Source organism: Arachis duranensis, chromosome 4 (genome assembly GCF_000817695.3).
Source record: "Arachis duranensis cultivar V14167 chromosome 4, aradu.V14167.gnm2.J7QH, whole genome shotgun sequence".
Classification (NCBI taxonomy): domain Eukaryota; kingdom Viridiplantae; phylum Streptophyta; class Magnoliopsida; order Fabales; family Fabaceae; genus Arachis; species Arachis duranensis.
Window position 1 is genome coordinate 92,332,072 of NC_029775.3, and position 13,816 is coordinate 92,345,887.

The following is a 13,816-nucleotide window of genomic DNA, read 5'->3' on the forward strand; positions in this document are numbered from 1 at the left end:
GGTACTCCTCCTCCACATTCTCTTTGTTTCCTCTCACTCTCTTGTTCTATTCTATCTACCCTTTTGATCTTATTCATGCTCTTCACTTACAACCCTTGTACCCAATTCAGTTCCCTCTACACTCTACACTCTACTTTCCCCTTCCTGTTGAACCCTATTTCCTCTTCTTTCTTCTTCCCTCAGATCTCAAATTGTGTTCATGGAAATGTCTTCGAGCCCTCGCACCGTTGAAGAGATCTTCAAGGACTACAGCGCTCGTAGAACCGCTGTTGTTCGTGCACTCACTCAAGGTTCCTAAATTACGCTTCTCTCTCTCTCTCTTCGCAATTTTTAGCTCAAAGTCGTTAATTTTCTCCTTATTTATTTGTTTAGTATTTTTTTGTTGTTGTTTCAGATGTTGATGAATTTTACGGCCTCTGTGATCCAGGTAAAGTGTAATTAATAACGGATCTGATTTTTTTTTCTGTGATCTGTTAAATTTTGTTGTGTTTTACTTTACGTTATGTGTATATAATGGAATTTCGGTTCTGGATTTGTTTATGTAATGTGTGAATTGTGAATTATGCATGCTTGTTGGAGTTAGTCAAAGTTGACTTTAATTGTGACACTCTGGAGAATTTAGAGTGAAACAAAATTGGGCAAAATTGAGAAGATACAGAATGTCAGTATGCTACATTTGATTAGTATTGTTTCAGTTTGGTTAATGTTATGAGTTTTAATATTGGTGATGCACTAAGAATATAAATGTTTTGCAAGGATATTCAATCAAATTATGTGTATTGTATTTAGTTCTCAAGTTTTTCTGTGTGATTGTTTAAGACAAGGAGAACTTGTGCCTTTATGGACATCCAAATGAATCATGGGAAGTAACTCTGCCAGCAGAGGAGGTTCCACCAGAGCTTCCTGAGCCAGCGCTTGGAATCAATTTTGCTAGAGATGGCATGAACCGCAGGGACTGGCTTTCTTTGGTTGCGGTTCACAGTGACTCGTGGCTGCTTTCTGTGGCCTTCTATCTTGGAGCTCGTCTTAACCGCAATGAGAGGTAAAATCTGGCTTTAGTGGAGAGGTGCACGCATGTTGTGATTCACTGTGACATGTTTAAGTATGTCATACAATGTTGACAAATATACATAATAAATTTGGCTTTATTGCTTAACATTGGTCTAACTTTTCATGGTTGATGAGTGTCGCAAGAGAAGTGCTATATGTACAACTTGGAGAAATAATTAGGTACTCCTACAGCAAACCGATTCTCTTACTCTGAGCCATTCGTATTTTCACATGTAAACAAATGCAGACCAGCCTTGTTTATTCAAATTAAATTAATTACTAAAATGAACTAACCATGGTTAAATTAACTAAAAATATGGCTAAAATTTCTACCACTCAAACATCCAGAACTTCTCGTAACTGTTGATGGTGTCATCATCGGTGTCTTTGCTGCAGTGGTTACCAACTTTTCCTTATACATGAAGAATTGAACGTGCATATCAATAAAATGATGAAAAACAGTTCCACTGCAAATATAGTTTTTTATAATGTTAAGACTAAGCCACTGATTTTTGTGATTTAAATGAAGGTTCTGATCTTTGCTTCTATTTGTATTGAATTTGTACCTTTTTGGTTTAAATATAACTATATAAGAATGAGGGCCAATTTTATGATTATAGTTGGTAGAATGTCATAAAGGTAATGGCGGTGCATGAAAGGTTATATATTTCTATGTATTGATCTTAAAGACTGACAAATTTTGGACTTTTAAATTTTACTTAAATGATTCTAAAAAGAAAAAAAAAAAGGGAAAAAGAATGAAATGAAGAGGGATAAACGAAGATAGGAAAGAGAGCGATGAGGGGGGCATAAATGAACGCAGAGAGGGGGTAAGGGCCTGAGGGGTTAAAAATGGGGGATACATATAGTTTTTATGGGTTAGTTTATATGTATACTTCACTAAGGTTAGTTTGTTTTAGTAATTTTTTAAAAATTTAATTTAAAGAAATATGGCTGGCCCACAGTTGGCTGACATGTGAAAACATGAAAGGCTTAGAGCAAGAGAATCAATTGGCTCCAAGAACACCTAAGAACTTCTCATACATCTTGTATGTGGGACACCATGTTAGTTGACATTCCATCCACCATTGAGTAGGATATGGTGCCCACTTAAATTGTGTCCTGATGGAGAATACAAGAAAAAAAAAAAAACAGAATAGCAAGAAAAGTAATGTTATTATCACCACTGAGAGCAAGATGATGAACTCAGCTTGTATGGAGAGAAAACTACGAGGAAAATTAGCAAAATAGAGATCCTGCGACTTGTAGCAGCTCATACTCCTAGCACAATCCTGAATTATGGGCAGCCTCTGTCCTCACTCCGTACACTACATATATGAATTTTTTTTTTAAGAATCACTACATATATGATTCTTTCCTCTAACACATTGCACACGGGCCCTCTGCGTCCAGCATAGCAGTAATCTTTCCTTCACTCTTCTGCTAGTTAGTTAGTTTAGGCCTCATCGGCCCACATGACTTCCATGATATCTATCATATTCTGGTATTGATCAATACCCAAACTTCAGGGACTTTATCTCTAATTCTAACAAGTCTGCATCCATTCAATGGTGGATGAAATATGAGCCACTGTAGTATCGCACAGCATGTGCATGCATTTGAAACTTGATGTCTTTAATGGAATTATATTTTTATATAAACTGGAAATGGTGTCTTCCTCTCTTTGGTCATTGGTGATGCTATAACCCTTTATACATGCATCCCTTAGATGGGAAGTATTTGAAAAAAACAAAATGTTAATTTGAAGCTGGCAATGTAAGTATAGATTGCCTTTATGTGAAGATTTACATGTGTAATCAACCATCATCCTGAGAAATTTGATAAGCATTGGCAATTTGAATTTACCTTTTGATGTAGCATGAAGCTCTGAAAATGCTGCTCTATTGAATTAGAAATTGCTGCAGTTGAAGAGATGAAAAATTTAAAATAGATACAACTATTAGAATCTTTTAAATGTTGTAGCATTGTTAACGAATATGTTATGCAACTTTTTGTATCATTGTCTTCATTGAATGTTACCTGCTTATTTATGACAGGAAGCGTTTATTTAGCTTGATCAATGATCTTCCCACTGTTTTTGAGGTTGTGACTGACAGAAAACCAAGCAAGGACAAGCCCACTGTGGATAGTGGGAGCAAATCTCGGGGAAGCACCAAGGTTAGTGTCCACTCTCTCTGGATTGTTTCTTGTTGAGATTCTTTGTATTGCTTGTTCATTATAAAATTTGCTCCCAAAATCTTGTAATGAAAGTGAATATGCTAATATCATTAATTCATTATCACTGTATTGTTATATAATTAAAATATTCAATTTATGCTAGACAAAGGAGCAGATAACTTCTAAACTAATCTCCCAATAAAGGTAGACACATCCTGTTAACCTGTTTTTACGATCTTTTATCGGCTGCTCCAGTCCCAATTTCAATGTGTAACTAGGACTTGGGGATGCTGAACAAGATCTCAAAATCATAGAGATGGGGTGATTTTCGTGAGCTAGCTATGCTCGTTTTTGCATATGATTTGCAGCATTATTGAAAAACTGTTAAGACCGATTTAAGGCTTTAAGAGGTGCATAGTCATTCCACAGCATATTGTATTCCCTATATGATGCTTTCTTGTATCTTTGTTCACAGAGATCAAGTGATGGGCAAGTTAAAAGCAACCCAAAGTTTGCAGATGAGGGTTACGAAGAGGATGAAGATGAGCACAGCGAAACCCTCTGTGGTAGCTGTGGTGGAAATTACAACGCAGATGAATTCTGGATTGGCTGTGATATTTGTGAGAGATGGTTCCATGGGAAATGTGTGAAGATTACCCCGGCAAAGGCTGAGAGCATAAAGCAATACAAATGCCCATCATGCAACATGAGGCGGGGCAGGCCCTAGGCCGAACGGTAATTCGCACACGGGGCAAATATTCGTGTCGTGGCTGACAAGGATACTGTAATATGTTTAATGACTTAGAGAGATGGGTATAGTATCTGTGTCTAATGAGGTAATGTCGCAGGGATTAAGTCTGTTTCAGCAACATGGATCCTTAGTGTGTTACATATTTTAAAGAATAGATAAACTCTAATTTAATCAATTTTTAAATTTGCTTGAATGTATACATTGTAAGATGCTTTTTTTTCTTTTTCAAAACCTGTTTCATAAAATTAAGGTGCCTAGTTTCTTCTAACTCCACACTGATTATTATGCTGTTTAATTTGTTGACCAAAGTTATATATGAATGGTGTGCCATGAAGCATGGTTGCTTGTTCAAAATATTGCATTGTCTTAATCTGCAGATATGTGTAATTTTAATATTTTGTTGTGAGATATTTTAAATCCTGTATTGCATCAAATGTGTAGATTTTACCTTGTTGAACCAATTGTGAACTTGAAATAGATATCTCCACATGCTGTCATCCAGAAATGAAGTTGTGCATATCAATTTGCTTGCCGAATTCTTGATTCCATTTGGAATATTTGAGTTCCATATATGACGAAATGAAGTGGCTAAATCATAAGGTAACTCAAAATATCAAAGGATGAAAGGTGAAACGAATTTAGCGTTAGTTTCTTTTTGTACCTCTTCAATTATTTTAAAGATGGACGAGACGCGAAAATATATACCCTTTGCCCTTTATTGTCCAATTTGAACGAAGAAAAAATTTGGATTTCGAAGGATTCAAAGGGAACAATAACCTTATTAAAAATTGAAAAATATTATTTATACATTAAAATTAGCTACAACAATCAGTCATTAATGTATTTGTGTATAAATATATATTCAATTATTTTTAATTTGTTTTTCAATGTTTATTTTATACTAATAGTTAATTTTAGTAGTTGATTTTTGTATATATTTAGCATGATCGTAAAAATATACTTCAAACTTCAAATTATCTAAAAGCTTTTAGGTGCTTTGAGAGCGTTACGGGAATTGTTCTAATAACCCATAAAAAATTAGCTTAAAATCAAAGTTTGAGTAGTGAATTACATCCTAGAAGACCAAAGTTTAAGTTGGTATTTTATTAGCATACTCTTTGGGTGTAATCCTTTTTCGACGTGTAATGCGGGATGTTTGGTGTTTGGCACCTAGAAATTTTTTATAAGAATGCAGCCTTTTACTTTTGAATAAATGGACAAAACTACACAAAAAAATTTTAGAGTCACAAAAGTATACATGACAATCGAATTTTCAATGTGCACACTAAAATGGCTAACGATGGGCAAAATTAACCTGTCGTTAGAGGAGTTTAGTTTCTATTTATTTTAGTGCTGGCCAAGAAAACGGAAACTTGACACACTATCTTTATTTTGAGGGATTGAGGAAGGAATTAATAAATTTTATTTAAAAAGAAAAATTATTATTAAAAGGTGGAGTGTGCTTATTCTAAAGCATAAATCTAAAAAAAAGCGAATAAAAAACTATAAAGGAGTTGATGCGTCGTTGTTCATCATTGTCATCATCCTCCTTCATCCTTCCATCAAAGTAATCATCATTTGGAGTTTGCGTTAGTCAACGTGTCACTCGACATGGTTAGTGAGGCATTGTTGTTGATGTGTGATTCCCAAGGTTCGGAAAACCGAACCGGTCATCGAACCGCTTTAGTTATTAGTTTATTGGTCTAACCGGTCTAACCGGTGGTTCAACCGAAAAAATCGGTTTAGAATAAAATAATAAATAAATTATAAATAAACATCCTAAAATATAATTATAGTTTAATATATATCTTAAAATATTTTCCAAATTTATACCATGAAACCGGCCAAATAATAATCTCCATGAACTAAGAGCAATTAAGAAATCACTAGGAGACCAACAATAACAAACCAACCAATTATAGCAATTCATAACCCCCCTCCCCATGCAATATATTAGAGCCAGTGAAATGGTTACCTTTTATTTTTTACCCCCATTATGCTTGTAAAGAATAAGGTAGTATGGTACATTACATTAACAACAATATTATGGAACCCAAAGTTCCTATATGAATTTTTTATGACCACCAGCCAACAATTTAACAAGAACAACAACAGAGAGCCTCATCCCACTAAATGGGATCCATTACATAGATCAAATAACAACATTACATCTTATATGTACTTAGCACATTTAACATACCCCCGAAACTTAGGAGAAATTAGCACTATAAGATTAATATTAAGAGTTGAATGAATAACTTTAAAAACTATTTTTCATGTGATATGTAATGCTTGCTCACTTTTCCCAAAATACTGGGTAACAATTTCAGGTCCATTTATTTGGAAAAAAAATTACCCCAATATCATGAGCACATAATTGAGCCAATGAAGTCTTCCCTAGTGGACTATGTTGAAGGACTCCTCTTGTGATACATAAACCAAATTATGAAGACAATCACCATTTAAGCATAATTAAGTCACAACTCACAACACAGTGAATAACAAACACAAAACAACAGCAATTGAATTTCCAACAGCACATCACTTCACAAAGAAAGCATAAAACACAAAATATCAGCACAACATAAAACAGTCAAGTAAAAGTGTAAAACACAACACAGCATGATCAATAATCAAAAGACATTCAATAATCAAACTGAAATCTGCTAACCAACAAACAGAAATATGCTAACCAACAAACAGAAATCTGCTAACTAACAAACAGATTATTTATTTCTCATGCTAACCAACAAACAGAGAAAGTTCACAATTAAACTGAAATCTGAGTTCACAGAGGAAGTCGAAGTTCACAGAGTATCAATTTCACAGAGAAAATTCACAGAGGCGAAGAACAAAGAAGATGAGCAGAGGACGAGTCACTCATCTGGGGTCGACGGAGGGCTACTCGTGTTGACTGTTGAGGATCGTGCGACGATGAAGACGATGAGACGGGCTACTGCTTGCTGGTGTTGAGAAGATGAAGACGATGGAGATGGAGGGCTACTGGGCAGGGAACCAGGCGAAGATGGAGGGTTACTTGGGCTGACGACCAGGCGACGGCGGTGGCGCTGATGACCGGAGACCGTGGCGACGAAGGAGGGCGACTGGGCGGCTAGGATTCAGGGCGGTTAGGGTTCACTCTTCTCTCACTGTGAGATGATTCATAATTAGATGAATCATGAATGAATGGGGTCGGGGGAAGAAAGAAGGGGTGGGGTGTAGGGTGCTCCACGAACGAGTAGGGTCGGGTTAAGAGTTTGTTTTAAAAAAAACAATAAAATAACGTCGTTTATGCAGAACCGGCCGATTACCGGTTGGCCCAACCGGCCGATTTTTGGCCGGTTTGCCGGTTCTTCTGCAGTTCTTTCCAGCACAGCTTCTACAAAAAGATCGGACCATTTGCATTGCCAGTTCGCAGTTAAACCGGTCAAACCGGCTGATCCGATCCAATTTTCAAAACCTTGATGATTCCAGCAATAGGACTTCGTGTGGTCCTTGTGAGAGCGCTTCATTTATTACTCGGCAATAACAAAGATAAGTAAGTACTCACTCTCATCATCTCCATTGATATTGTTCAAGATTGATTAACTATATTTGTTGTATTGGGTTATTATTAGCGAAAATTTTAAATTTATTTTTGTTGATTTTTAATCTGAAATGGATGGGTACTTTAGGAGGGTTTTGATTGGTTTTGTTTTTATGTTTGCAAGAAATGACAGCTCTTGTGTATCATCATATGAGACTTATACTTTAGAATAAGGACACTTCATCCTTTAATAATATTTTTTTCTTACTTTCTTCATCCTTTAATAATATTTTTTTCTTACTTTCTAAAAAATTATTAATTTCTACCTTAGTTATCCAAAATAATGATAAAATGTATCAAAGTTATTATTTTCTTGGCCACATATATATTAAACTAAACAGAAACGGAATTCTTTTAACGGCAGATTAGTTTTATGACTTTTATCTATCGTTAGTCAACTTTAATATGTATATTAGAATTTCGATTTTATAATGTATATTTTTATGATCTTAAAAATTTTTTATGTGTACTTTTGTCTATTTGCTCTTTTCTTTTCATTACCTCGTTAAATCCATTAAAACTTTTCAATTCATTCCACTCAACTATGACTGAATCACGTCATTCCATTTTTATTTCATTGTAGGTCACTTTCTTTCACTATGTATAATGTATTTAGAACACCCACACGTAACCATAGTAATCAAGGTAACGTGCATGGCATGCCTTTGTGTGGGATCTAAAACCTATGTTACTAACTATAGAAAGCCAAATCCACTTGCTACTGAATTTGAATTTCATGAGGAAACCACACGTTTTAACTTTTAAACATATATGGTGCCCCTAAGGACACCAAATCATAGACATTCTCGTCCAAAAAAAAAAAAAGACAGAGAAAATAAATCCTTGCCTTATTACCGACAAAAACATATACAACTCGGACAAGAATATTTTAAACAATGTTTTAAAAATCAATTCGAATCGGCGGGTGGGACTAAAAACCGATAGCTTTAGCAATTCGGTTGATATGCAGAACCATCTTCTTTAAAAACTGTTGTTAAATCGGTCGAAAATATATTAGTCGAATTGAACCGAGATCTGATCGGTTTTTAACAAATTGCCCAATACGACGTCGTTTTGCCTCAAAATCCCCTGAATTTTTCCTCATCAGCTCACACTACTCTCATCTTGAATCTTTAAACGTAGCAAAGAGTCCACCCTAAGCCTCCATCTCCTCGCCTTTCTTCAAGCTGTTCAGCCACTGGCGTTGTCACATCTGCTTTGCCGTCGTCTACATTGCTCCAACGTCACATCAACGCGTCTATTCCGCCTCTTTTACCTATGCTTTTGTTGCTTTGCAGCTTATATTCCATCATGCTTCCGTCGATGTTCATCCTCTGCTCCGTCAAGTTTTTCATCTGTGCTCCCTCTTCTTTGTGTATTTGAGTTCCAACCCTCGTTTGTGCTCCGTCTCCCTCAACTATGAAAGGTGATTTCTCTTCGTTGTTCTTGCTGGTACTAGTTTTTTCTTTATTACCTTGTCTTTCTTGCTGCTATTTAAAGTTTAATTCATGCCTTTCTTCTCCTACCTTTCTTTTGCATGTAGTCTCAAATTCTTTGAAAAATGCAAAAAATTTTATGTTAGCACTATAATTTGACTATGTCAATTTTTTTATTCTACTTTAATGCAATGTTTTGATTTTTGCTTAATATTATTGTTTTTGTTGTTTGCAGTGAATTTGAGGTGTAGCAGGTTTCATCCTATTAAATCAGAGGTTGTGAGTTTATGCTAGTTTTGTAAAAAGGCTTATTTGATTTATATTTCTTTTGTTGAAATTTTTATATTCCTAAAGAACTTCTTTGTGAAGATTTTATCATAGTATATGTAACTGCTTATAAATGGAAACCAAATAAGCTCTAACTCCGTTGCATGCTTATTTCTTTTTTTTCTTTTTATTTGATAGAAGTGCTCGACTTATGTATTCTTAGGATATAGTGAATTATATCAAGGTAAACTCGACTTATCCTTAAGTTATTTTGTGCATATGTTTAGAATTGAGTCTGTATGTTCAATAAACTAGGTTATATAATCTGAAAGATAATGTAAACAATGAATTAGCTATCAATAATATTTTGTATATATATAATTATATTTTAGTGTATTTATTTATATTTTATTATAAACATTTATTTCGATTGAACCATAGTCGAATTGGTTGAATCAATAAACCAACAAATTAATAGTTAGAATGGTTCAATGACCAGTTCGATTTAAATACTCAATTATATTTCGTACTTGGAACTAAAACACATGCTTTTATTATTACACAAAATGCTATTTAAATAAAATGCATTCTACCTCTCATTTAATCAAGATATACTCCAAAGTAGTTTTTTAGATTGGTTCTGTATACTAAAATAATTTTTAAAATTTTAATTATATTAATTACATTTTTTAGATTGAAAAAGTATGTTAGTTAATAGTCAAAATTGTCCCTGAAAGATATTCCGATCTCCATTTTCGTCTTCGAAAAATAAAATTAATCAAAAGCGTCCCCGAAAATTACTCACGTTGATCGAGTTCATCCTTCCGTCATCTCAGTTGCTAAGGTGTCTAATGTTTGCTGAGCTGGAACATTAAGTGCCAGCATGGCACACTCTAGTATGGCTACCGTTAATGCTGATAAGATATGTTTACTTATTTAACTCAAATTAGTCCTAATGTTACAACCCTAACCTAACCCCAATCTGAAGCATAAATGTGTGTGATTCTCGTAGTAGATGACTTTGTATGTTTGTTGAGTCGCTGTTATGATGAGTGGAAGCTGTAGTAGTGACTTGCCGTCTCAGTCTATTGGTAGCCATGGTTCCAACTCTTCCATGCGACGGAGGAGGAAGATCAAGGACCATACATACTTTTGCAGGTTGAAGATGACAATCAAGAAGTTCGGTATAAGAGAGAATCCAGATAGGTTGTTCCACACTTGTGCAAGATACCTAGTGAGTTAGGTTAGGATAAATTAAGTTTGTTTTCCATTTTCCTATGTCTATTTTGCTGTGCAGTTGAAATTGACTTTTTTTTTGAAAATATTCAGAAGGGAAGCCACTGCAATTTTTTTAGGTGGGTTGATGATGATGGGTATGCAGCAGGGGCAGAAACTGATGCAGAGTTTGGTGGTGACTATGATGAATGGAGACTGAATGTGTCATGGAGATTGGGTAGCTTGGAGGGTGAAGTTAGAGCAATGAAGATGCTAATAATGTACGTCTCAGTTGCAATGGTTGTGGCTACTGTCTTTTGTGCATCACTGTTGTTCACATTAATCTCCAAGTAAAGCCACAGATGGAGTGTTATGTTGTTGTGTTTTAGAGGTGTTGTTAGAGTTTTAAGATTGAATTAGTTGATATGTAATGATGATGTGACTTATGAATAAAAGTAGGGTTTAATTGTGTTTAATTCAACATAAACTTGTTGTTTGAGCATGATGGGTTTCACTGAAAATACATGATGGTGATGTTTGAACCCTAAGTATTTATTCATCAAAAAGTTGAATACATCAGAATAGTCAAGATCATTATAATCCATAACAAACATCATAATCATATCATATTGTCTTAGTAGGCACGCCACATGGGTAGTCAAGGATCCAGAAGTTAACAGAGCAATCCAAAACAAAAGTTCCATAGCATTATTCACTTAAACCAAAAAAACATAATAGGCCTAACTAAAATGATCCTGATCACACAACCAGTTTACACAGCCCTGTTCCCAAAAAACAAAGTTGCAACTACATACAAAATATATTTCCTAGTTAAAGATGTTATTCTTTCTTTCTTGGACGTTTGAAGCCTTGGGTAGGCACGAATGTCATGAAGGTTTGCATCTTCTTTGCAGTTGCAGAAGTTGTTCCTTTCAATGTCTCAGCAGATATGGCCACAGGTGACTTGGTAGAGGCATTCAATCTTGCATTGCTTTTAATGACATACAATATGGGTGGCTTGCCTCTCTTTGCACCCTGCATAGGCCAGTTGCAAAACCATTATTTTTTAAGTAAATAAATGCAATTGGTCCAGAAGATAAAGCAATAAGTAAATAACCTGAGGGTCTTGAACAGGCGATTGGGTATCTTGCATTGGTGGGGTTTCTTTTGGTTGGCTGACTTCCACATCAGGTTGTGGCTGGACTGGTGGAGGAGGGAGAGAATGGGATTGAACTTCGTTGTTGGTTTTTGCTTCATCTGTAGGGGGAACATGCTCTTTAACAAGGGCAAGCTGAAGTTGCATTTGCCTAGTTTGCTCCTCGGCATCCTCTTTTTTCTTCTTTGCACAACTTCTCTTGTTGTGTCCAACTTCACCACAATACATGCACCTAATTGGCTTGTACTTCCTCTTTATCTTGGTTCTTGACCCAACTGACTATTCTCCCTTGTCTTTTCTCCCCTTCTTGATAGGCCTGCCGGGTTTTGGCTTAATTGGGGGTGGGACATGTAGGATTACCATGTGTTCATAACACGCAGCAGAAGGAAAGAAAGTAATCCTCAAGATCTATTTTGTGCTTAAACTTTATTCCAATAATAAACAATATATATATAGTAGATCAAATCTAAATACCTGAGTACGCTAGTAAAATCTTTTTCTCCTTCGATGGTACGAAGGCGCTATGCGTATCCACACCAAGACCAATCTTTGCTGTCAACTCCTTGACCAATGGACATCTGATCTAAATTGAGAAACCTCTTGTAACTCTTTGCACGCCATAAAATTCTTCTCCAAGAATCAGGCTCACATACATTTGTGTGTAGAGGTAAAGGAATAAAACCCTTGTGTTTTATTCTCATCTATTTTCCTGTACTCTTGACGTACATATATATAGTATGAGATTTGTTATTGATTTTAAATTTGAATCTCAATTCAAATTTAAATCATATCTTGAAATTCTAAATCTGAATCCTTCAAATTTATGAATCATATCATAATTCAATTTGAAACTGAATCAGTTAGGATCTCATCCAAATTTAGAATTCACGTTTAGAAATAGAATAACTAATTATTCTTAAATCTCATTTAATATTCTCAATTATCATATTATTATTATATTCTTAGTGCTAGCAAAGAATATAATAATATTCCATCTGAATTAATATAATTATTTATTTGATCAAATCAAAATAATAATTAAATAATTCTATAGCAAAGATTAGAACACTCGTTAGTATGTGACTCCATAGGTTCAATACTAAGTGGGTAGTAAATTAGTCATACTAAATTTACTAATCAAGGTTGGCGTCTAGCAACACTCCTCAACGACCCGATAGTATGAAGTAATATATTTTTACTAAGAACCTTAAAAGAACAAAGTATAATTCCTTCCATCTTTCCAGCTCTTGGTTAACCCTTAGAGTATGGTTTAATTGTCAAACTCTAACTTATTACCGTTATTATAATGAACTGTGAATGACTTAAGAAACTCATTTATTCATTCATTCAATCCCCTTGGTCAAGGTTTTGTTCATCTCAATCCTTATAATCATAGAGCTAAAACTCTTTACCGAGAGTTGATGGATTCCTTATTGACTAATCATTAATTCTACAAGTATTTAAATCATACCCAATATCCATTCAACTAGCACCTTAGGATATTAGGTGTCCAGAATCAAAGTATAATAAATATATTATTAATTACTATGACAATCGCAGGTCAAAGGAAACTCTATTACTATGTTCATCCTGAAAATATCCTATTGACAAATATATGATAATTATAACCATTAGGAATTCTCAAAGTAAGTCAATTCAATGTTCATGTATATATTGATCTTTCCAGATTATTAATGTCCTTTTTAATAATCCTATGATGAAGAACAATTTAGATTAAATTATAAAAGATATATCTCTCAATATTATGATCATCATCACAATGATAAATCTCTAAATTTAATCAAGGATGTTATTATATTAACATTTTAATATAATAACAATAACAAATTATTTGACACATGATTGATTGGATTGTGGTCATACTACTTATTTCCAACAGGACAAGGGTAGGTGACGATGTTTTCTCCCACAGATCTTGTCCTTTCACCGTGTTAACATTGAAACAATATGTCCTTTTATATGCCTCTATTGTCAACCATTCATGGCAATACTCCTCAGTCCTCTTACTATTTTTATCCTGAATAGCCAAAATTGCATGCATACATGGCATCCCTGCGGCCAGCACATACAAATGTAATGGAAAAATTAAAAATAACTCTGACTAAGTGAGGCTAAGGGAAGGAATGAAAGGGTTTGGTTGATTTACCTGTGAGTTG

General features: G+C 34.7%; 1 protein-coding gene across 1 annotated transcript; it reads left to right on the plus strand.

Annotated features, from left to right (window-relative positions):
* Positions 1-4,172, plus strand: LOC107484889 (PHD finger protein ALFIN-LIKE 2). Its single transcript, XM_016105435.3, has 5 exons — positions 1-290; positions 395-427; positions 820-1,042; positions 3,108-3,228; positions 3,704-4,172. Exons 1-5 carry the CDS (start codon positions 200-202, stop codon positions 3,953-3,955), a joined length of 720 nt encoding a protein of 239 aa, XP_015960921.1. The 5' UTR covers positions 1-199; the 3' UTR covers positions 3,956-4,172.
* The last annotated feature ends 9,644 nt before the right edge of the window (positions 4,173-13,816 follow it).